The sequence below is a fragment of the Simochromis diagramma genome, unplaced genomic scaffold (assembly GCF_900408965.1).
Source record: "Simochromis diagramma unplaced genomic scaffold, fSimDia1.1 OVJJ01000320.1, whole genome shotgun sequence".
In the NCBI taxonomy this organism is placed as follows: domain Eukaryota; kingdom Metazoa; phylum Chordata; class Actinopteri; order Cichliformes; family Cichlidae; genus Simochromis; species Simochromis diagramma.
Genome location: NW_024386773.1, coordinates 6,543,883 through 6,570,770, shown reverse-complemented (window position 1 = coordinate 6,570,770; position 26,888 = coordinate 6,543,883). Strand labels below are relative to the sequence as shown.

The window sequence follows — 26,888 nt, the reverse complement described above, 5'->3', positions numbered from 1 at the left end:
GGAGGAAGGGGAGGCAGAGTGGTTGGAGGTGGGTGGGTGAGTGGGGGGTGGTCGAAAATAGTTCTTTGCTGTTCAAGCGTGCAAATGCACACTCCCTAAAGTGTGACAGAACACATCTTGCTGCTGTCAAATTCATGTGACGTTTCTGAAGTAACTTCTTTCGGAAACAGGAACAGAATTCTTTTCCCAATTTGGCTAGCTGTGCAGCTTTACCTCTAACAAAGAGGATGTTTTGTTTTCCCTTTTGTCTTTGTGCTTATTTGATATTTAAGAGAAGTTTCTCCAAAACAAAAACTGATTTCAAAGAAATTTGGTTGGAAGTGATGACAGGTTTTTTTGCTGCATTGGGGAATTCTGGCACCGTCCAACGACCAAAGAAAAGTCTCTAACATAATTTCAGCTTGTTTTCTCATTTGTGTTTCGTTTAATCAAGCGTTTTCAAACATCAAAAGTAAAAGTCAACATAATTTTTACCAAGCCACCAGAAACAGGAAAATTTCACAGATTTCTATCATATAAATGAACACTAAAGTGTACGTGGACATTGTGCCACTATGTGTTTCGATATGCAGTTGTGAAATCAGATCAGAAACCAAGATTAAATTAAGGGGACTGCTCAGCCTCTATAACCTGTCTCATTGCTTTCTTTTTTGTGTATTTTTGAGTTGTTGGGGTTGTTTTAATGGTATTTAGAGGCTCTTTGGTCATGAACATCTTCCTACCAATGCTGAAAATAGCTACATATTGTAGAATTATTGTTTAAATCTTGTGACAGCAATGTTATGCCATTAAAAAGAAAAAAAAAAAAAACAGTGATACCCTCAGTTGTAACTGGGCTATACTTTGCTGATTCAATTATTCACAAGAACTTTTGCAAAGCCCAAAGTGTGCTACTTGAGTCACTTAACTTGTCCCTGAGCACTGTCTGTCATGCCTGAGGCTGACTATAATTACTACTGGCTTTATGAATGAAAACATGCCCTGAACCAGCTATTAAAATCAGACTCTAGCACCACAGGGGGGAATCGTGTTGATACAGCTATCACAATGCTTGTGTTGATGCTGCCAGTGAGGCATTTTTCTCCCCCACATGACTGATAATATGACAGGATCCAGCATGTAGGAGAATCTCATCTACACTAATTAAATTGTCTCTCAGCTAAACACCTCAGCAACACTTGCAATGCCAGTACCAGCAGCAGCAGCTACTCAAGGTGATGGGCAACTGGTAGACAAATGAGACGTGCCAGAAGAATGTTGTCCATGGAAACTGCTGGGGAGGTAGCCTTGCAAGCTTGAAATACACTGTTGGCATTCAACAATCTTGCAAACTGTTATCTTTCACTGTGGGAGCATGCAGAGCGCATACAATGATCAAAGCTAGCAGGAAGGCATATGTACCATCTGCGATTTTTGGACTATGGAAAGGTAAGATTAACTGAGTTTTTGTAATGGAAGCATTGCATGATGGAAACATCACAAACACTGTTTTAAATGCTCTCCTCTTTTACATTGGTTATGTCTCTACATATACACACAAAAGGTATTGTAAATATTTTCAAATTATATATATATATAGCTTCAGTTCTCATTTGTGCCATGTTTCCCTGTTGCACAATAAACGCCTGCCCCATAGAAGGAAGCAGATACGCCTTGCCAACATGTTGTATTACAGCTACTGATAATACCGTTTGGTTTTACAGTGGTGTCAAGTTCTGCAAAGTATTACTCTGATGCATTGTCTATGATGTGGCATCATTCATCTCAATCTGAAGGACAAAAAGGATCTCCACCCACATGAAAACAAAAAAGAGTTATTTCTCATCACATTTCTTGCAATGAACTGATCTCTTGTCATTAAAATTACTTGTGTGGGAAAAGAGCAGAGTCAGAACAATAGTGATACACAGATTGCCTCCCTGACTGTGTGCATTCATGCCAAGTATGAGTAATTTGAGCAGGGTAGCAATCGATCCAGGAATATTTTTGCGCACCCCCGTCACAACTTATCTCTGCCTATAAGCCCTAGTGAGTCATATAGCTTAAGGAGAGAAAGAGGAATGATTTTTCAATGCAAATGACATAGCCTGGGGCAGAGCACAGCCTAAAGTGGAAGCTGCTTGAATGCAAATACTGCATTTCCATCTGTTTCCATTCTCTTTACCAACAGCACCAGAGCAGTGCAATATGCCAAATCTCTGCCCGTTTTAGCCCCTCGATCTCTCCTGATCATCTCAGATAGAGCTAAGAGGAAAAGTGACCCTTTGGAATTATCAGAATTTCTCTGGTGATTGCTCATAATATGTGTGGTAGAAAGGACCCAAAGCACACAGTGTTATAGACACGTGAATGACTTTATTTACAATTTGCTTCCTGCTCATAAGGCTTTTCAGCCACCTCTTTCTGTGCAGCACACCTTCCCCTGGTCTCGGCATCCTACTGAAGTAGGGAAGGCGTGGCCATGCGATGGAAAACTTCCCCTGACACCACACATCCCGCCATTGCCCAACTTAGGCCGGGGAGCTATCTGGCCTAGCCTACTCTCCATACCAATATGCTCAAAAGGGTCCTCCACTAATGGCAAAGGGCGCAAAGGTTTTTTTTGGTATGGCCGGTCAGTTGACCAGCTCACATCCCAGGCTGGACACGCACCATCGATGCACATCCCCCCAAATGCACGGGCAATAATTTGGGCCATAATTCATTCCAGAGTATTGTCATATCCCATAATCCCTTCCACTGGGTTATAATGAGCCGCCTGGAGATTCATTTCGCAGCAGCTCTTAGGCGCCAACAGCTGGGCGTGTTCCTCTTCTGTGCGAATGTCACGACTCATTCGCTAAAGCTTATCTTTAATCAATACAAAATGCAGGTAGGTCAGCGCTGCATCAGGGCACACCGTGTGACCATCAATTCTTATCACTTGGTGAAAGGCTGAGCGTAGGGTGTCATCACGATGCTGTTCAAGTGGAAAATCTCCCATGGAGTGAATTACCGGAGCCGGCGGGGCCCTGTCATCTCCTTCTCACCAGAGTAAGCGTCCGACGACCCCCACGTCACCGCTGAGTGCAGCGCAGACACTACACGCCACTAAACGTTGTGAACACATCCCCAGCTGAACCACAAACCACACCCCGCCACAGTGATCTGAATGATCTTCATCTAAGTCAATGTGTCCAAACATAATTTAAAGAACAAATAATAAACAGTAGCACTTTTAGTGTTTTTATTAAGCACACTGAGGCTACGTCCACACGTACACGGGTATTTTTGAAAACGGAGATTTTCCGTTTTCGTTTTAAAAAATAATCCCGTCCACACGTAAAGGCAGAAATGAAGGAAAACGCTGCTAGGAACATGCCAAAGCAACAGGTGGCGATATATTCCTAACCATGCAGAAATGTTGGCCAATCAGAAGTCTAGAAGCCTCGGTGGGAAAAAGTAAACAAAGCTGGGGCATAGAAGCAGAACCAGTCGTATGTGTGGAGGGACAGTAACTGTGTGTGTATATGTAAGCATTTAAACACTGCAGAGAGTACAATTAACAGTAACAGTATTGTAGAAATTCATTTCACCAAAACAATAACGTGGCGCACAGTGTGACGTCAAAAAATGCGCACACCTTTGACGCTGTGTTTTCTGCGTTTTTGCCGTTTTTCTCGTCCACACGTAAATGCAAAAACTGAGTTTTCAAAAATATCCACCCTGGCCGGAGTTTTTAAAAATCTCCGTTTTCAGTGACCAAAAACGCCGTTTACGTGTGGACGAAAGGTGCAAACGCATAGAAAAATCGGCGTTTTCAAAAATCCCCGGGTACGTGTGGACGTAGTCTGAGTAACCCTGTATCTGCCCACTACTTATCCTGAACCTTTTCCAAATTGCACACTGTGTTAATGCCAAGCTTTTCTGTACAGCAATGACAGACTCCAATTAGACTGCACTGCAAGTCTTGAGTTCATGGCTTCTCATTATATTTATATACTAGTTTGCTTTGAATGTTTTTACAGAATCATCTTTGTTTCTTTTTCGTTCACAGCAACACCAACAGAGGGAAACACAAGGTGAGAGTGCTTCAAACAAAGTGGCTGTGAAAAATAAATGCGTTCTTCATGGTAGATTAGACGCGTTGCTTTCCAAGGGCAAATGTGTAAAGTTCCCCGCAAAGTTGCAAAAGGGAAAAAAAGGTGAAGGCAAAAAACTTCTGTGGGGAAAAACAACAAAAAGTGAAAAAGGAAAGTTATTCGGTAAGGTTAAGGCTCTGTGTGCATAAAACAGATGCATGCAGACACGTTGTCATGGTATCTTTTGTGCTAATCTTTTCACTGCTGGGGTTCCGTGTCATCCGTTTAATGAAAACTATCTGTCAAGTGTTAAAATGTGAAGTCAGAGGTAAATGCTGGTATCAAACACTGGCATGCACATAAAACTCAGGAGAGAAGTGCTGCTTTGAGCCTAATAGCTGTAACGAGCTGATGTGCTGTCATAGCAGTGCTAAAAAAAACACATATTTCTACAATAACATTCGCAAAGTAATTTTGGCAATATTATTCTAAAACTGCTGACAGATTTAGTGGATGTGCTGACAGTCTTAACACCTTGATTGTGGAAAGTGCTATTGATAGCTTTTCTTTAAAAGGCAGACTATTGACTAAACCAAACTGGAAATGTGCACTCAGCAGAAATCTTCCTGAATGAGAAATTGCCAAGACCTCGCTGTGACTTTATCGCACACACACAGGCACGCAAGCACACACGTATATAATCATTTATGCGCTCACATATGCACACAGCAGAAATGTACACATACAGACACGCTCACACCTGTGTACAAACACAGGCAACTTCTCTCAGCACAGGAAAGTCGACAGGAATCCAAACTATCAGCAGAGGTTTCTGAACACACTTCCTAGAAGCACAGGTGGGAGACCTCATGGTTTCCATCAAGCAAGCACAGAGGGTAGAGAGAAATTATTCTGATGAGATCTCAAACCAAAGGGGGTTTTTTGGTCTTTTTTTGTAGTTTTAATGTTTTTTTCATAGACAGAACTAAAAACAATAGAACTGCATACAAGGTCAGTGTGTAAAATATAGTACAAAAAGCAGTATAAGCTACAAAGCTAAGAAGAACAAAAAACAGCTAAATTTTCCAGCACAACCCCCAGATATTTGATCGGAGCACCAAGGAATTCAGAGGCCAAGTCAATACCTAAATCTATTCCGAAACTATTTTGTAGTAGAGTAAGAGCTATTAATCTGCCGAAGCACGACACTGATAAATAAAATCTAAATCAATGCTAAGACAAAGTATACTGCCCATAGCGTGCCTCTGCAGCCTTTTTTAAATTGTGTGTCCTGCTGCCACATAAACAGTCAACCACACGGTGTAACAGCAAATGTGACTCATCAGACCACGTCTACTTCCATTCACTCACATGCCTATTAAAGCACTTTCAACATAGGAGATGGGGTCAGTGTGGGCTCTTTGACCAGTCTGTCGCTACATATATCCACACACAGCAATCTTTCCTGCGTTCTGACACCTTTCTATCACTGACATTGTACAGCTTTTTCTTAAATGTGTCTCCTGTGGGACTGAAACACACGGGTCAGTTTTTGCTCTACACTTGAGTCGTGAATCCTGAGTGATTATGGGTAGATAGAACTGTCCTTTTTTTTTAAAGCAAACATACCACTTAGAATCTAGGATAATCTACCTCTTGATAAGTTCAGCTGTAACTATATAACCAGTGTAAGTCAAGTGTTTGTATATTGCGGCTAATTTCAGTGTTCATTTTATTTTCCTTATTATTGACTGACGCAATGGATTTTACCTTTGGGGATTTAATAGGATGACTGCCTTTCAAGCTTACGGTGAGTTCAAACACACCATGAGCTGAAATATGCTTTGGAGAAACTCTAATTCTGCCCGTCAGTGTCTGGGTTTCTGTTCTGTAAGTGACTTTGACTGCTGACCTCCCCGTGGAGAGCAGGAGGCAAAAAGACAGTTTCCTTAGTGGAATCAATAAACTATCAAATCATCATTTACTATGCAGACGCCTCACAGCAAATCATCTTAACTGCATGAAAGATGATTTCTGACTGCATCAATATCAAGGTCATTTCATGCACCTTCTCAGGAATGGATATTTTGTCTGCTGTTCATTTTACATTTCCAATGATTCAGAGTCAGGTACTGGATTATCATGTATTCACGGATGTAGAAAGTTTCATTCGTGAATGTCAAATATTATATGTAATATTTCCAAAAGCACAACAAAAATAAGTAAAATGTACTCCCCGTGGAAGAGAACCACGCAGTTAGTATTATGCGCCAAGTTATGGCGTGATCTGCCTCCTAATGTCCCTGTACACCCACACAAGCATATTCAGCTATTCTGGCTGATTAGACCACTCCTCAGGTTGGAGGCAGTCAGACTTCTGCTTGGAATTATGTGAGGACTCTGTGTACAGATATGAGTACATGGAGTCCTCCCCCACATCTCAGAGCAAAGCTAACAGGCGAGGGAGGGAGCTGTCATTTATAGTCATACACGCCCACACAGTTCTAAGAAGTCTAATCAGCAACAACACCAACAACAAAAAAAAAAATGGAATGAACCTGTGGGCGTTCCATATGTGCAGGGCTTTAACAGGTACCACAACACTTATACAATGAAGATTAATGGAATTCAATTTGTTCTACTCAAAGCAATAACAAAAACAAACACACGGGTCTTCACAGAAACGCTGTCCCCCTTTTTTGTAATCGACATGCACCTCACTGTCAGTATATGCATAGATTTAGACTTGCTTCATTTCCACTAGGGAGACATTTGCAAAGGATAATGGAGAGAAACCAGGTCTGGTCTTTACTATGTAAAGTGTGCTAAGTTGATATATGTTATGATTTGGTGCTATATGAAGAAAACTAAATTGCATTGCAAAAAAGACTTGCAAAATTGACATTACTACATTAGGAATTATAAATGAGGCTAATCCTAATATACTGTATGCATCATTGTGAGTCAGGCAATCCAGTGATTTCCCTCTAGAACTGTATCAGCAGAAGCACTTCATACTTGACATCACCTCGTCATTATCTGTGACATGTCATCTGGCATCTAAATGTTATAACGTCACAGTATCTCCCACTCAATGTCGTGTTTGGATGAAGTGCAAGCATGACATTATTGCAGGCGTAATGACATAATAGCAATGAGTTTACTTTCTCCACCACCCTTTAGTGATTTTCCCCATAGTCTGATCATAATCAAAGGCAACTTACCAGTTGGGTGACTCAGTAACTGGAACATCTGTCAAAAAGAGCAAAACAGCAAGCATGAGGCAAATTATTCCGAAGAAAATGAAGCACTACGTACAAACTTTAAAATGAAACTTTACCACATGATAAAAAGACATTTTGTGACTCTGGTGTATTTATTATTTATTTACTACTCGTATGCAGAAATTTTCATAAACTAAATTTGTGTTTAGAATTTAAATAAACTCATGAGTGTTACTAAAAGTGAAGCAATATGTGTATAAACCACAGCTAAAAGTGATTTGCATGATTGTAATGTATTCTGATGGCATACGTTCTGTACAAAAAAAAAAGGTGCCCTTAATCAAAGGCTACAATCAATCTACGTTGGCACCTTTCACAAAAGCTTGAGTCATCTAAGTGAGGGAAGAATCTACATTTTAGCTGCTCTCAGCCCTCGATTACATAAGACCTCCACTACACACTGTTATCGACACTCAGAATTCCCCTACGCATCTCACAGCCCACTTAACGGATTACCACACATACTTGCTAAAAAAGCTTTTTAATTAAGGACTAATCACTCCACTTTGTCCAACAGAACTTCTCCAAGACCTAAATCTCCCTCTTTATCTGAGCACGTAATTACCAGGGCCTATTTGGCAACATTAGCCAGGTAATAAATATCAGGGTTCATACGCCTTTTTCAGGGTCAAATTCAAGCTTTTTAAGCACTTTCAAGGTCCCTTTTCAAACTTTTCCAGCACAGGCCTCAGTGTGAGCTTGAAGACATTTATAATGTTTAAGTAGTTTAATGTGTAGGTGCTGATGATAAACACATTTTGAATGAAAGCCGGTGAACTTTGGTACTTAGCACAGAAACAAATGACTTGTCTTTGTGACCATATGGATCGGTCCCTCATATTACCATTATTTCACCCAAAGGCACCAAGTTAATACTCAAAAAAGCTGTACACACAAATATAAACAGTACTTGGTGACAACTTTGCTTTTAGCCTTTAACCCTCTGAGGTCCAGGGTATAACTGGACGTTTTTGACTACTTTTGATTTGGCCTCTATATTTTACCTTTAAAAACGGTTCATCTTGCCAATCTGTTATTTTTTCATTTTGACATACTGTATCAGCACAATTTATCTAAATTCAGACAAAATTTAAAATACGAGTAGAAAGTGATATTTTTGACTGTAAAAACCACAAGCATGTTTAACGAATCATTTTCATAACTTGTAATGCAAATACAAATTGTACATTTTTAAAAAATATGCACAAGCTTTGCAAACAACAAAGTTATATGGTACTATTTACCTAAAAATGCAGCCAAGGCTCAGACGTTTTTTTATATAACCATTTAAAACTATGTACAGAACAATCAGGTGTTCTGTATCAAATAAGAAGGCACACAAATTATTTATGCAACTCCAAAAAAAAGTTTGTGTCCACTATAAAACAGATGAGAACAGCACAGGGATAAACCTGCAGGTCTGACAGCAGGTGTGTCACTCAGCATTTACACTGCAATCTGCCTTTGGTGGCTTTTTTGCAGCAACTGTGACATTCACTGTGACATTCACACTAACTACACAAGGCAACACACTAACTTGAGACTACAAACACATTAAAACAGCAGCCTACAGGTATGTTAGCGCACAGATCACCGACTGGCCGAGGGAGGGGCGGGATCACACGTTGAAACAGACACAAGGCAGCCCAGGCGGGGAAATTTTTCTTTTACATTTTGCGACTCATTTTATTTCTCTGTCTGATAAGAAAACTGTTCAATCAGATAGTTATTTGTGGTGAATGAAATACAGTTACACTTTCAAGCACTTTTAAGCACCACATCTGAAATTCAAGCACTTTTCAAACCTTGAAAATACAACATTAAAATTCAAGCATTTTAAGCACCCGTACGAACCCTGAAATATAAATGGCCTGCATTTGTATAGCGCCTTTCTAGTCCCTAAGGACCCCAAAGCGCTTTACACTACATCCAGTCATCCACCCATTCACACACTGGTGATGGCAAGCTACATTGTAGCCACAGCTGCCCTGGGGTACACTGACAGAGGCGAGGCTGCCTCTGACCACCACCGGTAGGCAAACATGGGGTTAGTATCTTTCCCAAGGATATTTGGCATGCAGCCAGGAGGCAGCCTGGGATCGAACCACCGACCTTCTGATTAGTGGCTGACCTGCTCTGCCACCTGAGCTATAGCCACCCCCGTACTTCTAGCTACATAAGTTCATCCAATTAGTTAACTCTGCTCTCTAACGCCTGTCTGCTTCGGGCAACAATTAAATCCTTTTAAGGAGAGATTAAATCCACAAGCAACTGGTTGAAGTCACTGAGACGCTGCCTCGCTACAGAAAACAGATTAGATCACATTAAGTGATGAAAAATCACATTTACATCTCAGCTTACCTGAGATGAGCTATTAGGCAGTGGCATAGTAGGTGCAGTTCACCGTTATGCCCAGGGGCAGTTTAATGGAAGTTGCGTAATATAACACAGGGCTGGAGCTTGTGGGTTTCACAGGTGAAAAATATCAAAACATTACTTCACTTTTGTCGATAAGAAAGCTCCATTTTATTCCATTTGTACTTTCAGTTGTACTTTTAATAGAGTTTTGTAACCAGAATAGGTATCATTTTGATGACTTGAAACCCCTGTACAGCCAACCACACAGTCATTTTCACTTATACTGCTGACTTTATTCTATTTCATACTTCTACCTCACTACATTTGACAGACATTTATTTGCTTTTTAGACCAAAAGACAGGAGGATGTAAAACTTTGAGTGCAAAGCTTTGGATGCTTATTAAAAACATTTTTATAAATTATACAGTATTTCCACATCTGGAAATTTTTACATGAGTAATTATAATCCATCCACCCATCCATTCATTCTCTTCTGCTTATTTAATTCAGGGTCATGGAGGGCCATGTGTCTACCCCAGCTGTATTGTAATACTAAGAAAACATAACAATGAAAACAGACTAAGTACTATTATGAAGGTGGTAAATCTATGATGTAGGTTACACAGTCATCGTGTTTGCAAAAGATTCTTGGGAGAAGCCAGGAGGAGAAACACCCAGCCTCAGGGAGCAGATATTACACCAGATGCCCATCCCGAGGAAGGGAAAAAAAGTCTGTGCCAAATCACACATGTGATTCATGTCCTGTCATAACCCCTTGGGAAACAAAGGGGCAGCTGAAAGTACCTACCGACTCTGTGTAATTCACTGAAGTCCTTAACGTCAATAATAGCAAAACAGCAAATATGAGGCAAATTATTAAAGAAAATGAAGCAGGTATGTACAGAAATAGAACTGTAAGATAAATATGCACAAATAACCACTGCATGCTGAAAGAGAAGCTCTCTTACCTATACTGGTGAATTTTACTAATAAAAATGAAACATACCTAGGGCTCGTCCGGGATTTGAACCCGGGACCTCTCACACCCTAAGCGAGAATCATACCCCTAGACCAACGAGCCACGTGTATTACACTGCTGCTTAGGCTAGAGGTGTTCAGAGAGTGTTCTGGGTGTCAGGTTACCTGTTTTCGGGACACAATGCATAAAAAAAGTAGCTATACGTCTAAGAAAAAGCATTGCGCATCTCTTACCGCGACAGTCTTTTACTACCTTAAAAGCCGATGACCGCTAACTGCTGTCCATGAACTAGTTTATGCGGCTGCCCAGTGCTGAGTTTGAGTAACGTCATATCTAACTACGCCAGCTAGTTTCGTCAATAATTTCAGGACATGGATTGGATTACTATTTTTTTTGTCGATGCCTACACGAGTAAATTACTTATTTTAGATATTTCTGTTCATATCCGTTTGTTTACTTGTGTCCATTTTAGAGGCTGTACAAGAAAGGCTAGCCTTACCGCGTGCCCAATAAAGCTGTTGATGCAGGGTTGTACATAGATGAAAAGACAGTTCGCAAAAAGCAAAAAACAAGGAATATAACTTCCGTAAAGAGCAAGTTAACAGCTACCCACACGATCGCCGCCCGAAGTTACCTTGCGGTAGCTCGTTGCTGTGAATGCAATCATATACTGTTATTATGCAAAGGTGGATTGTGTCTGCAGGCTGCTGTTGCTCTGTGACAAGCGTCGGCATGTTGGCTGGCGGTTTGTTAATATTTGAGGAGTGCCAAACATGCGGTCGGAGGCCACAACTTGGGTCCACTTTGGATGGCTAGCATTACGTTTTAATGAAATGAATATCTTCATCTTTTGTGCTGCTGCCAGCATTGCTGTGCAGGTGTGAAAATGTCTGGAAAATTATAAGTAATTCTAGATCTAGACAAGTTGTTTGAAGCACAAAGACTGTAATTGTCAGTTTTTGTGCCTCTCCACTGTGAAGCTTACATTGTACCGCATGGCAGTAGGCTCTCAGGCTGTTCATCATCTGTTTTGTAAATGGAAACTGCCTTAAATCAGAAGATAATTTTACAGGAAATAGCCTAATACTTTCTGATGCCTGGGGAATTTTTAAGCAAGCTGAGCAAGAGCGGCCTTTCACTTGGTTTTTTAATAAAATCCTCTTCTTAAATTAAAAAAAATGGAAGGAAAAAAAGGCATTTCTGAAGGTTATTTTTCTTAATATATGGTATTGCACAATCATTTCAATTGAGACCAACTTGGACTGTATGTAGTCCATCAGCCAAAGTGAGTATGAAATCCCATGGTTTTATCTGTTTGATGTGTGGCTTTGATATGTTTGATAGAGTTAAGTTTTGTAGTGGAAGATAAAAATGTGAGTAAATGGGTGGTCTTAAAAGGATTTCAAAGGGACTATCTGTTTCAGTTCAAATGTAAAATTGGCAAATCCCTTGACATTTAAAAATATCTAATAAATAAATAAATAAATAAATGAATGAATAAATAAATAGCACATCTGTTTACTATAAATAACTGTTTAAAGAAGCTGACTTTTCTCCTTAAAATATAATAACAATAATCGCACAGCCCCCAGTGTACACATCAGATTGGCCAATTATTTATGCTGTTTTGTAGAATTTATTTATTATTTTACAAAATACATAACTAAGAAGCCACATGACCATTTGCCTGATACCCCTTTTACTTCTGGACACTAGTTACCTGTGGTAGAAACTGAAACTGGATCCTTGGTGGCAACGCTGTCTGGTCCAGCAGAAGGTGAAGTTGTAGTTGTGCTGTCAGTAAATGTTTGTGAGACGCTGCCTGATGTCACGTTGTCTTCATGCTTTGATGCGTGGACAGGTTTGACACAGTCTGTGACCGTCTTACTGTCTTCCTGAAGTTTATCCTCATCTGTACTGTCATCAAACTCAAACTCTTCTCCTTGCTCCTCGTCATCATCCTCTCCATCCTCTTTTAGCAGTTGCTGAGACACCACAGTAGACATAATCGCTGAAAAAGAGTGAAACGTCTAGTGTAAATGGTTTTGTTTATAGCATTTTCATAACAGATAATAACTTAGAGAACAAAACAAGAAAAAGTATCGTGTCCACGTAATCAAAAAAGATCTCAGCATTGAAAAAGATAAGGTTACTTGACGCACTGAATGACAGGGTGATAATACACTCCAAGTAGAAAGCAGAGAAAAGGTGGTGGTTATATCATCCCAAGTCTAATAATAAGCTGTTCCATCAAAAAACATTGTGCAGACATTAAATATGTTGTTTTAACTCTCATCACTGCAATTTTAATACCAGGATCAAGGCAAAAAGGTAAATAAGCTCGAAGACTGGAATGTCATCTTAACTTTGCAAACATACCAAAGCTGCTTAAGAGACACAAAGAAGTAGGAGATAAAGATCTCTGTTGTACTAAACAACAACAACAATCTGGAAAAAATGAACTTTTAACCTTGCAGTGTGTTCAGAACAAAAGGATGAACACTGGACTTTTTGTTTTGGACATAAGATTCATGTACACTTTTTTAAATACTAAGGAAATGAAGGCATTCACACAACAGATAACTGTTTTATGAATGCATAGAGAACACTGTAAGAAGAAGCCGAATTCATCTTGTCTTCTCAGTAAATACCTTATGATTTTAGAATCTTTCATACTGGTACACATAATAAAGGCCATTTCACTGTGATTTCACAATCGCACTTTCAAAATTCTGTTTTATTTTGTTGTTTTATAATTTCTATGGCACACATTCCCACAAGGTACTAAATTGCTCCAATTATTAAATATGTTGTACTTACTCCATTTTGGCCCATTTTAGTGCACCACGCCTGAACCCAGCATCTGCTTTGCATTTCGATTAGCACCAAACTGCTTCCAGTGCTGGAACATTGTTGGGATTAGGGGGGCAGTTTGTCAGACTGCTTTGGGAAAATGACAGCTAAACACGGGATGCACGGGAACACAGCCATGAAACATGTTGCTTGAGGATTGTAAAAATCATTGTGAGCAATTTTGTTTGACCTGGATACAAGGATAATGTCTGTTATGGCTCTCATTAGCTTTTACTGCATGCTGACAGCTCAATTTGGATGATGTTTATTTGTGCTGTGCTTCTGGTTTAGTGATGGCTTTCAATCCTAAAGCAAATGTGTTTGAAGAGTAGGTTCATTAGTTTTCATTGTAATCTTAAAACACCAATAACATACCAACGTGAACACTAGAGTGTTATTTTGTTCTTTCTTCTGTCCATTTTCCTTTCCGGGTAATTAAAATAACACAAAATAACTGAATGTGTTTTTAAGTTGGTGTTTTATTATAGTTCACTCTTTGCATTGCTGCTAAAAAAAAGGAAAAACATTGCTTCTGGGAACACAGGATATTCTGCAGAGGAAGGCCGTAGAAGCTATCGTGTTGATTCATCTGACTTACCTCATGTTAGATAAAGTTAAGCATGCATTTTTGTAGAGATTGGAAATGGTGATTTTGGAAGTGTTTTTTAAGGAACACAAGGACTGATTCAAGTCCCCAAAACTTAACAATAGTTTTAGGAAAATGTTGGAATATTGCTAACATTTGTGGGTATTTAAATTAACATAAAACAGAACAATTTAATAGAGAGCACAAGCCTTTCCTCAGAAACTGGTTCTCTGCTTGTTAACAACTGCATGCCAACACAGCCTTTGACCTCTTTCACAACCTCTGTACCACATACACAGTTTCTCCATTCGGCCCACTCCCTGGTCAACTCAACAATGACTCTTTTGTGGATGAAAAAACTTCTGTTCTGTCCTCCAAAAGCATTGTTTCTACATTCGTCACTGCGGTGAGGTACTGATTAATTCACTAGACATTTGGATCATGGCTGTGTAGCCTATGGCTGTATCTCTTTGTAAAAGAAAGGAGGATTTTTTTAAGGAAAGAAGTAGCAGGAATGCATGAATGTTTCAATAGGGTTTGTGCAATATCACAGTATTGCATTATGCTGGTGTATTTAGAAATCCCTTTTAAAAACATTTTTTTAAAAGACCCTCCTCTTTCTACTAAATTGATACTGGATTCCATGACCTGTATTAAGGTCACGTAATGTACATTCCTACATGAAAATGCCATCCGAGGGATGGTGGTGGAAAATTTAACCGAGCTTCGCTACCTGTTGAAATGTGAGACAGTGAGAATTAAAATGTACCTAATAAAATTGGGGGGGGTATTCTGAGTGATAAAGGTGAGCTAGCCAACACAGATACTGCTTTGTGGACTATTTTAGAAAGCTGCGACTAAAGAGAGTAAAACCTCACAGGGAGAGAGAAAGGAGACTTACACTGATAGTGTCACTTACATTCACACATGTACACTCGACCACTTCTGGGCGTTACACACAAATACAAAAAATGCAAGCAGAAAAAGAACATTATAAAACCACATCAGGAACCATTATGCAACCACACACATTTTCTCAAGGTGCAGAAGTCAGCTAATAAACGCACCACACACTGGAACAGTTGGGGTCACTGACTGTCAGCAAAGAATCTCTTCAACACTTTTCCGTTTGTTTGACAATTTTTAAGTGAGATCATGCTTTAAAGCTACGGCTTCATGAGCTGATGAATGACCTCTTATGAGAGGTACTTCCCAAAGTTTGAATTGCATACACTCGTGTGCTCCGAAATCAGTGTCTTCCTAAGTTAAGCTAAGTGATAGCACTGAGCTACTATTACCCAAATAATGAACATGAGCTGGGTTGTTACTGCAATTACTTATCAGCAATGGTGTTTAACTTTTTCTTTATGAAACTGAATGTCTTAGTATTATTTACAGTTGAAAAATATGTCAGCAGAATTCAGCTGAGTGGTCAACAGTGACCCTTTTGGAAAGGCTTGGACAGACCCCCCCCCATTATACTTTTCAGTATTCATGTTTATAGCTATAATGGGGGAGGGGAACTGTTGGGGTACAGTGCCAGTCATTGACTGTAGCACTTGATAACATAATTCGTTTAATAGGGCTGTGCGATATGACCAAAATCTCATATCCCGATATAAGAATTCTATCGTCTGATAACAATATAAATCACAAAAATGTAACATTTTCTGTAAATTCTGTGAATCTCGGGCAGCTCGTCTTGCGGGAAGTGTTTCCAGCTGCGCGTCATGTAGCTGGAGTCGAGTGTTTTAACCGATGCATTACACGGCGTGCTGCGGGGAAAAGCCTGTTCTAACGTTTGAGTCTAAGGTTTATTTTTTAGCACCTGGCGGCTCTTTTTTAATTCTCATCTGTAAATAATCTGCTCTTTCACGTGATTCCGTTTATTTTGAAAAGTCTCAACAGGATCTTGAGCTTTATTGTGAAAGGTTTATGTGGAACATAAACAAGCGGACCCGCGATGGTGTTACCGTCGTTGTTGCTAACCACAAAGCATAAAAACAGGCGCTTGTCCATCCGTAGTGTGGTTATATAAAATATAAGAGAAAGAGAACTTTAAGAAATTAATATAGCCACTACAGTGACCATCAACACGATGAAAAAATATTGCCGTAAACAGTTTATTTTGCGACACCACGAAACAAACGATAGCGTAAAATGAAACGATAGACGTTTTTATATCGTCATCCAATATATATCATTATAACAGCCCTATAGTTTAACATAGTAGCCTATCTGGTGTCAGCTAGCCAAGTAGAAAAGTTCAATCATTTAGTCTGCCCACTGTTCATACCTTTCCTTTATACTGGTTCATTTTATTTATGTATTTATTTATTTATTTAGGTGAATGTAAATTTCACCATCTTTATCATACACATGCCAGACTGAAACGTCAGTAGGGTAAAAATATAAAATAGTGAAAAAATAAACATCAGCCAAGCTTAACACTAAGTTCACTGGAAAGTTTCTGCTGTTGTGCTTCCACAGATGAAAGCCTTACTGGATGGAGAATCATTCTCATTTCTTCACTATAGACTTGGTCTGAGCCAACACATGAATGACAATGGAAATATTGATGTTTATGAATTAATTCAAGACAACAGGATAGCTGGTGGTTTAAACAAAGGTTCTGCTTGTGAATACTAATAGAAAACCGCAACTCAGAATCTTTAACTTGAAATAGCCCCCTCAGAATTAAAATGACAGGTATTCTGAGCAAACTTTCTTTGAAAGAAAGCATTTGGACAAGCCATCAAAAAGATTCAAGCTTAGAAAAATAAAGAGCCCCAGGAGTGGTTCTGTGTGAAAGCTATTCTTGTGGGGAAAATGAGATACATCACAGAATAGAGATGAAACCAACTCCTACACACCCTGTCCCTGACCTACATAGGGCTCTGAAAACTCCCTCACTGTGCACCAAATGTGGTAATGAGAGGAGGGATGTATGTGTACAGGGAAAGTGCAAAATGCGTGTCTTTTTTAGGCTGTGCCAGGACACACATTTACAGAGTACCTTGTAGCTGAAACCTTGTCGTACTTTAAATGTGGCAGTTGTTGGATTTGCATATTTAGTATTGTTCTCGTCGGCATTTTATTTCCATTCAAAGTGTGCTGTCTTTGATTACTGAGTGAAATCTTGTGGGTCCCTGGCATCCAATTTGTGCTCCACGATTCCATCTCATCTCTCTATTGCAGTTTACTTAACAACTTAACAAAGCAGTAAGGGTGCATAATTTTCTTTAAAAATGAAATTAAATCACAGAGTTTAAAGTTAGAAGACAAAAAACAACTGCTGGGCTTCATATTTAGTACTAGACCAAATACAGATAAACCTCACAGCCAACAGTCAGTGGCTGACTATATTGTACATATCTATAGACAAAAGCAAAGAACAGCAGCTGGTGATGACTGAATAAACAGCACTGGAAAGATCCAACAGAGAGTCACTGAGAGCACCACTACTTTAGGGTTTTCCTTTACAGAAAGTGGCACACAAACACTCAGCAGACAATGAGAGACTAGCAGACCATTGACAGGAACAAACAGTGCCAGGCAGAGATGATTCTGCCGCTGGCATTCCTTCCTTCTTCATCTTTTCTTCAGCATCCCGGTGGACTTCCTATCAGGAGATATAAATGTGACTTGGCCAATTTAGTAACTGCAAACAGTTCTTTGAGAACAAACGGAATATGTCTTTCTTTGGCTGTCAAAAGGCGTAACAATTTGAGTGGGAGGCTGTTCACAGACATTTGTGGATTTCATGGATTTGCTTACACATAGACTTGCCCTACCAAAGACTTTGAACCCAGAAGATAAGCCTTATTGGTTTATACTTTATGAATGATCACGAGAGATTCACAAGGCGCCTGTGCCAAAGGCCATGTGTAATACAATAACACACTGTAAGCACAATATGATAAGAGGGCTATCTTTACAGATTTTTGATCGTTTATTCCTACTTTCTCCCAGATCTGCTGTCATGTTTTCACTGTTCAGACATATGGGGATGTATTATTCATTCAAGAACCATTTTGGCCTTCATATGCCCTCTGCTGTACAGAGATTTGGTAGTAATGTCAGCTCACAACAGCACATTTGCTGGTGATGTCACATTAATCAAGGAAACAAAACAGTAGGACTAACTGTGACTTCCCCATATCCCATTTGTTTACACAGCACAATAGTGGGCAAGACAAGTGTGTCCCTTACTGTTCAAATGCTGAAGAATATCCTGATCCATGAAGTAGGTTTTTTTTTAACCAAAACATAAAGTATGTTAAGTATAAAATATCTGCAAAAATGTGTAAGACTAACTGACTGCTGTACCTGCATAGGCTTGAAATGGATTGTTGATTAATGCAAACTAGCCCAAATTACTGTAGTATCTATGTTAATTCCCTTCTCTTATTTTCACCTGTTCTTTTGCAAAACCATTACTGATGATTTTATGTGTAATCTGGGTGTCTTGCCTATGCCTAGCATATGCCTTGATTTACCTGTGAGGTTAATAATACGTCACTAGTTGGAGGATTTGACAGAAACATATGTAGGAAAGGTTAAGTTCAATAAGTCCTGCAGTTAGCCATTAGAAGTGAATGAAAGCAATTACTCAAAGGTCTAGAGGAACATTTTAATCAATATGGTGTTATTCACCTTACAATTCAAATGTTAGAAAACAAAGGCCCAAAGACATTGCCTGTATCAAATGTTGATATATTTCCTCCGTATACATGCTATAAAAAAAGACTTTCATCCAAGATTTGTGTAAGCACGACCTTAAACAGGTCATTCACACTCAAAAACCCTCCAGTATGGCTGAATTAAATCAATTCTGTAAAGAAGAGTGGACCAAAATTCCTCTGCAGTGATGTGAAAGACTCATGGCCAGTTATTGCTAACACTTGATTGCAAGGGTGCGGCACGCACATGATCCGAAGATTCAAAAAAGAAGAAAGAAAAAAAAGTATGTGTATGGCGCGCATGGTGGGTCTGTCAAGCGATAGCGGTGCAAGTGGAGGAGCAGAGGAGTTTGCGGTATTCAAGCAGCCCTTTCCTGCCCAATCCGACCGGGCTAAAGTTATTACAAAAGCTATTGGGGTGTTTAGCTGTAGACGGGAAGCCGTATTCCGTTGTGCAAAACACGGGGTTTAAACTATGATGAACGCGCTTGAGCCACGCTACGCGTCCACTTTAGTGGCAAGATCGTTCCAAGCATGTACGAGCAGGAAAAGTTTAAAGTTATGGCTGAACTGTCCCAGGCATCTTCTGTTGCCCAACTACAAATGGGTGGATCTCCAGGGCAACGGAAAGCTACGTGACCGTGACAGCTCATTATGTCACAGCGGAGTGCGATATAATGAGCGGTATGTATTGTTGTAGGGTCCACCTTACAATATAAAGCGCCTTGAGGCGACTGTTGTTGTGATTTGATGCTGTATAAATAAAATGGATGCAAAGCCCTATATTGTACCATAATTTGTTTTTATATAATTTCGTGGAATAAGTATTGAGTTTAATGTTTTTACCAGGCAAAAAATACTTCACTAAGTAAATAAGTAAATGTTACATTTTTGTCTTTTTTCGTTGATCCGAAAATTGATCCAATCGGTGACTTAAAACCGTGAGCCGATCAGAACTGTGAGATTTCTGATCAGTTGCACCACTAATAGCTTTTCTCCCATAGTGAATGAAATCAGTTTATAAACTGGGTTTTGTATTATCTTTGTTTATGCTTGTCTAAAAGTTTGTTTGATGATCTGAAGCATGTAAGTATGACAAATATGCAAAAACTAATAAGAAACCAGGAAGAAGGTTTTTTGCATTTTAGATTCAATGTCTCCAATGTCTAATGCATATAATCATCAAAAAAGACACGCCTGAAAAATCATAACATTTATCACAAGTGTTTCTAAATATCAAAGTTGTCTGATACATAAAGGGGAATTCTCCAGTAACATCAAATACTCAAAAAAAAATCCCTGTGTGAAGTGCTATTATGAGCTTGTATGATGTATGCTGTAAGTGTTTTATTGATTTGTTCTTTGTGCACATTAAAGATAGTACAGACTAATGCTGGAGCATCCAAATGTAGCGGGAATAATTCCCTGTTGCCAATAAAAACTCTTCAGTGGCTTTCCTCTGAGTTCCAAGTAGATGTCAGTCTCTTCTATCTGATCTTGCTCCAGGCTAGAGCGTAACAATAAAAACAGCAACTGGGACCACAGAACAACAATAGTAACTACACTTAGTTAAATCTAAAATGTCTTATGTAAACAATCTCAGACAATTCAGTTTTTGATATGTGCAGTGACTTTCTTAGATTTCTGCAGTCTGCTGTTGCCTTTAGCATTAGATTTGACATTGTGTTTGTTTGATGTTTGCTATTGTGCACTTTAAAGTAACAAGGCAAACTGTCATTGTCAGTGACAAACAGGGGTGGCTGCTCTTTTGATGTGCCAATCAAATCAGAGATCACATATGAAAATGTGCTCCCAAATGAAAGAATGTCTTTGGTTTTCTTACGAAATCTCAAGAAGTTGTTTTAATAATAGTGCAATTAACACACAGCCTCAATGTCCAAGGTACCTTGGACATTGAGGCTGTGGACAGCTACAGGTACCTTGGTGTTCATCTGAACAACAGACTGGACTGGACTCATAACTCAGACGCCCTCTACAGGAAAGGGCAGAGCATGCTGTACCTGCTGCGGAGACTCAGGTCGTTTGGAGTGGAGGGCCCACTCCTGAAGACCTATGACTCTGTGGTAGCTTCTGCTATCTTTTATGGTGTGGTCTGCTGGGGCGGCAGCATCTCTGCCGGGGACAGGAAGAGACTGAACAGGCTGATCCGAAGGGCCAGCTCTGTTCTAGGATGCCCTCTGGACCCAGTGGAGGTGGTGAGTGACAGGAGAATGGCGGCTAAGCTGTCATCACTGTTGGACAACATCTCCCACCCCATGCAGCAGACTGACAGCACTGAGCAGCTCCTTCAGTGGGAGACTGCGGCACCCACGGTGTGGGACGGAGAGATTTCACAGGTCTTTCCTCCCCACTGCTGTCAGACTCCACAACAAAGACTTTAACTGATCTAACACACACATGTGTGTTAGATCAGTTACATGTGCAATAACACTAAGTGCAATACTCTTTTCTGGCATCGTTGTATTTTTACTCAGTTGTATATAGCATTTGTATTCTATTTTTATCTTATTGTATATTTTATTCTACTGTATATAGTATTTTATTTTATTCTGTACAGTTGTGTACTGTATTTATTCTTATTGTATTCTAATTTTTGCTCATAACTTTTGTACTGTCCACTTCCTGCTGTGACAAAACAAATTTCCCACGTGTGGGACTAATAAAGGTTATCTTATCTTATCTTATCTTATCTTAAACCTTCCTGCAATTCCATTAAACATGTAATTTAATTGAAATCTTAGTTTCATTAGATCTGACAGAAAGAGACTAGTCAATACTACAGAGGTCAGGGTGCCCTAATCTTTAGTTCCTAGTGTTTCTTACGTTCCAAAATTAGATCTCTATACTTCCATAACTTAGCAGTTATGTGCAGAAACAACATAGAAGATTTTTTAAAAAGTGTAAATAGTGAGATGCTGAAGATGAAAATAGTTTATGGGGTGAAAAGAATAGGTGCATACCTCTGTTTGGAACAAGACACCAAGTTAATTATTTTACTCAGATTTGATGTTTTGGCTTTTTTGTCAGTACCGTCAGCAGTTCCAAATACACGAGAACATATAGCATAGTTCACAGAGTACATAAAGAGACTTCAAAGTACCACCACATTGCTGCTGAATTGCTAAATTAAAGAACACAGTTGTTTTCGCACAATTACATCAGTCAAATCAAGTTAAAAAAAAAAAAAATCTATTTTCCAGTTCAGCTCACTGATTGAGCAGGCGACCATATGCCATATGGCTGAAATGTAGCATGGGTTCAAGTCTTACCCACGGCCCTTTGTTGCTCATCTTCCCCTGCTCTCGCCTCCTTTCCTGTCTACTCTACACTCCAAATAAATGCAAAACTCCCCCCTTAAAAAAATCCACTTTGAAACCAAAGGGGAAAAAGGCGATCCTTAAAACCCCAGATCCTGTATGAGAAATTATATTTCTGACTGAAACTACTAATCAAAAATTCCAAGATTGTCAGTGTCAGACCTACCCTACCTTAATTTAACCAACACTGGTTGTTTGTCAATGCTTTATGTCAAAGCTTTTTAAACTTCACATTTCCTTTCATAGTTCCTGAAGCAAAAACAAGATAAAAAGATATTCCCACACTAAGAGAACTTTTGAGTGAGTGCCAGCATTATCTTTGTTTTGACACTTACTGTGACCGATGAAGGTTAGTATATCAAAAGATGACAATTAATAAACATATTCAATTTCACTGAATTTCAAACAAATGTTTCCTTATGGCTCAAAAGTTTAATTTCACTTCTATTCTATCCTATTTATATGATGCCAAATCATAATAATAGTTGCCTCGAGGCACTTAATATTGCAAGGTAAAGACACTTCAATAACACAGGTAAAGACACTTCAATTAAAGGATCCCTTATTAACAAACACTTGGTGACAGTGAGAAGGAAAAACTCCTTTTTAACATGAAGTAACCTTTGGCAGAACCAGCCACAGGGAGGGACAGCTATCTGCCACGACCGGTTGGGGCTGAGGGGAGGAAGACTGGACAAAAGCCAGGCTGTGGAAGTGAGCCTGAGTTTAACAACTAATGATTAAATGCATAAACACAGAGTTATGCAGCTCAAAGTAACAGGGCAAACTTTCATTGTCAGAGTGTATAAACACAGAAAGTGAAAAGAGGTGAACGAAGAACAAACACTCAGGGCATCATGGGAAGCTGCCAACAGCCTGAGCCAATTGCGGCATAACTAAGGAAGGATTCAGGGTCACCTGATCCAACTACGGTTAGGTCTATAAATATTTGGGCAGAGACAACTTTTTTTTATAATTTTGGTTCTGTACATTATCACAATGAATTTTAAATTAAACAACTCAGACATAGTTGAAATGCAGACTTTCAGCTTTAATTTAGAGGGTTGAACAAAAAGATTGCATAAAAATATAAGCAACTAAAGCATTTTAAACACAACACCTTCATTTCAGGGGCTCAAAGGTAGTTGGACAAATTTGCTGTCTATTTGTAAGCCTTTCTGTCCAAAGTTTAGGCTCCAACAAGAGAAATGGATGCTCATTAAGATCAGATGACTGACTTGGCCATTCAAGAATATTCCACTTGTTTGCTTCAATAAACTCCTGGGTTCCTTTGGCTGTATGTTTTGGGTAATTGTCCATCTGTATAATGAAACACCACCCAATCATTTTGACTGCATATTTCTGGAGTTTAGTGTTGTTCCCTTGGTTGGCTGTTGTAAAGAGATTTCTCTTCATCATGGAAATGATTCTGCGATCTTCCACCACTGCTGTCTTCCGTGGACGTTTGGGTCTTTTTGCATTGCTGAGTACACCAGTGCTTGCTTGCTTTCTTAGGATGTACAAAACTGTAGATTTTGCCTCTCCTAATATTGTAGCAGTTTCTCAGAAAGGTTTTTTTCTGTTTCTGTTTTTCTGTCCGTTAGCAGCTTCAGAAAAGCTTGTTTAACCCGCACAGAGAGCTACTTTGACCGCATGTTGTCTGTTTACAGCAAAATCTTCTAGATGCAAGTGCCAGACCTCAAATCAACTCCAGGCCCTTTATTTGTTCAATTGACAATGACATAATGAAGGAATTGCCTGCACCTGCCCATGAAATTGCCTTTTGCAAAAATAGTCAGTTCAGAATCACTAACTAACCTACTAAACATGTTGTTGGCAATTACGCTAATGAAGGCTAATGAATTTTGTTAACTTGACTTGGCTATAGAATTTGTTATCAAAAAGAGCTAACAGGAAATAAGATAAGACATGTTTGGGTAACATGACATTAGTGTGACTACAAAATACTTCAGATAAGCTTCTACATCCAAACAGTTCTGAATGTGTTCTACTAGTTAATTATCTAATTCTTGACTACATCCCAAGGGAATGTAGTCAGTGTGTGATACAGTACACCGGTAAACATTTGGGAGGCGTGTACCCACTATCAAATGGCTTATTGTTAAGTTCAGTCTGAAGGCCTTACATGTGTACACTGTGTGAGTGCATGTGTGCAAGTTTCATGGGTGAATGTTTGGCAAAATGAAGAGGGTGTCCACTGATAGTAAAGTCTTTGTGGTAGTTTAAAGACATGCATGAATGGATTTCTAATGTCTGTTGGAAGTGCTGGACTGTGACTAAGGAGAAAAAAAAAAATCGGATACAGTGAGCCCATAGAGTTTCTTTAAAAAAAATGCCTTGGACATCCGGCCAGTGAAGCAGAAACAGAGCCCTAGCACAAAATGCAAATTAGTTGGTCAGAGGTCCCTTAGGCCCCCCAACTGCAACCCTCCACCCTCCTGTGTCCCCTTTCTATTCTGCTGAGAGTATAGAGGCAGTGTGAAATCCATCCCAGAAGGGGCCATTGTACGCCGGGAAGCAACCGTCAAACTGGAATGGTTTAGGCCGGGATCAGGCCTCTTTTTTTATAGCTGAAGGCACTGGAGAAAAACCCCAGCTAGTAGGTGTTTTGGATCTAGGTTGAGCCACCAATCCCTCTCTCATCCTTCCTGGTGTCCGTCTCTGAAATTGCTATCATAACAAGGCCTCATCCTCTGTATCCCTGCTGGCTATTTGAGGCAGGCTCAGGTTTAATCGTCCATGATGGTGTGTACTCTGCCAAAGGGCCACACAGGTATCTACCATTCCCATCCTTTGCTCTTCTCCTCCACATTGTCCATTCAGCTGCCCTTCTAAGTGCCGGACTGAGAGACAGAGAGGCACAAACCAGCACACCCACCCCCAACTCCACTCCATCAATAGCCCTCTTGGACAAAGCTGCTGTCTTTGCAACATGCTAACCATGCTGAGAGTGGGGAGTGAGAAGGAGAAGAGACAGAATAAAAGGATAAAAAAATAAGACAAGGAAAAGGAGAACCTATTTGGAACACAACAAATATGCCTCTCACCTCCTTGTCCTCAGTAGTGTGTCCTCCGAGAAGCTTCAGGCACTCCCTGATGACCCTTTAATCCTGGTAGCCTCCCATAAACTCTCAGCTTTTACCACAGCTCCAGTTCCAGCACACTCATCTTTATAGTCTCCTGTGAGGGCTGCAAGTGGCTGAACACAGATTGGAAACCTCCTGTCCTGTTTACTTTCCCACAACTTCTCCCCTGCACCGTGTGTACAGTTCTAGATGAGGTAACCTTCTTTGCTCCCTCCCCTTTTTCGCTGCCTGGTTCGGTTCCTCCCTCTGTCCCCCCTCTCTTTTTTATTGCTCCCACCCGCCACCCCTCAGCTCATCCAGTTTCATTTTGTCCTTTCTTTGGTTTTTCTCCCTCCTCCCACTCTCCAGACCCCTGCTGCTGTCCAGACAGCGGCACAAAGCGGGGTGAGGGTTCTCAGTCACAACTGACCAATAGCAGATTGGCAAAGGCAAGCATGCAGCCAATGAAATGCCTAGGGGATGATATTTTCACCAATCAGGGGCGAGATTCAGACAAAAAGGGGTTGGACTAGAGGAATTAGGGGCAACGCTATCTCACAGCACTTCCGTGTGGGATGAAGGTGTCTGTGCTAGGCAGCCGGTTGAATTGAAACAATAGATGAAAAAATAAATTTGGTTCTCCAGCAAAGTAATGCTTAATACTATAATCCTTGTGTTCCCCCCACACCACACACAGCCTGTGTGTTTAAGGTGCGTTTATATAAGGTTTTAATACGGACTTTAAAGAAGCAGTCTATTATCTGAATTGAACATAAATGTATATACTTTCTTATTTATTATTATTTTTGTTTAGGTTAGACACATTGAGAAGATGGGAAATAATCCCTTGCATTCTAAAAAACAAAAAATATGGACTTATTTTACTAGCAAATTTTATATGGGTTTGTTTTAACGCTCGACATTTTGATACACAACTTTTGACATTATGAGACAGAGATGGCACTCAAAGAATCCTGAACTGAAATCTGTGGGTAATGGGAAATCACACCAAAAAAATATTTTCTTTTCTTTTTTTCTTTTTAAATCACATTTGACTGACGATTCTATACATGCACATTTTATGTCTTGGTGACCACAGACCAAATTACATGCAATTTACGGTAACTGGTTATTCTAAATCAGCCACAGAGAGTGTCATCTGTCTGCGCTAGCCCTGTCATGTTTTGGCAATGTGTCCAGGATGCACTACAGTGAATATCTGAAACAACATAGGGAACTGGTGTGTTAGTATCACAATGGAAGCATCTTAGGACCATGTTAAACACAAACTATCAGCATTCATAATTACTTAACAAAATAAACACCATCATTAATATTAAATAGGCTTCAAGTATCATAAATAAAGGTACTCAATTTGAATTGGACCAGGGTGATCAAACTCCCTTAAGTTCAATGACCCAGTTTGACTTTCTGTAATGACACGAAATACAGGTAAACACCCATTTAATTTAATAAGTCAGCTTATTATATTGTTATATACATCACCAATCACAGCAGATCTACAAACACACATCCAGAGTGTTTTTGGACAAAATGATTTTACAATTTGACTACAGTTTTTTTGAAAGTACATTTTCAGTGACCTGATGACAGTTTTAGTTTCGCCATTTCAGGGGCCAGATTCAACCCTTCGGTGGGC

General features: G+C 39.7%; 1 protein-coding gene, 1 long non-coding RNA gene and 1 other non-coding gene across 7 annotated transcripts in view; 1 reads left to right on the top strand and 2 right to left on the bottom strand.

Moving 5' to 3' along the window:
• arhgef10la (Rho guanine nucleotide exchange factor (GEF) 10-like a) overlaps positions 1 to 25,496 on the bottom strand; it is a 114,759-nt gene extending 89,263 nt beyond the window's left edge. For 2 of the 5 annotated variants that reach the window (XM_040005464.1, XM_040005480.1), the window contains exons 1-3: positions 25,211 to 25,496; positions 12,404 to 12,694; positions 7,286 to 7,313 (exon numbers count right to left, since the gene is read on the bottom strand). In XM_040005464.1, coding sequence (XP_039861398.1) covers positions 7,286 to 7,313; positions 12,404 to 12,689 — 314 coding nt within the window. In that variant the 5' untranslated portion in view covers positions 12,690 to 12,694; positions 25,211 to 25,496. The other 3 variants (XM_040005473.1, XM_040005489.1, XM_040005496.1) reach the window with 3 other exon arrangements.
• On the top strand, positions 666 to 19,738 carry LOC120717476. Its single transcript, XR_005692209.1, has 3 exons — positions 666 to 676; positions 5,491 to 5,493; positions 19,487 to 19,738. It is a non-coding gene; the product is annotated as an uncharacterized LOC120717476 (long non-coding RNA).
• trnap-agg lies at positions 10,714 to 10,785 on the bottom strand. Its single transcript has one exon. It is a non-coding gene; the product is annotated as a tRNA-Pro (tRNA).
• Positions 25,497 to 26,888: the final 1,392 nt, after the last annotated feature.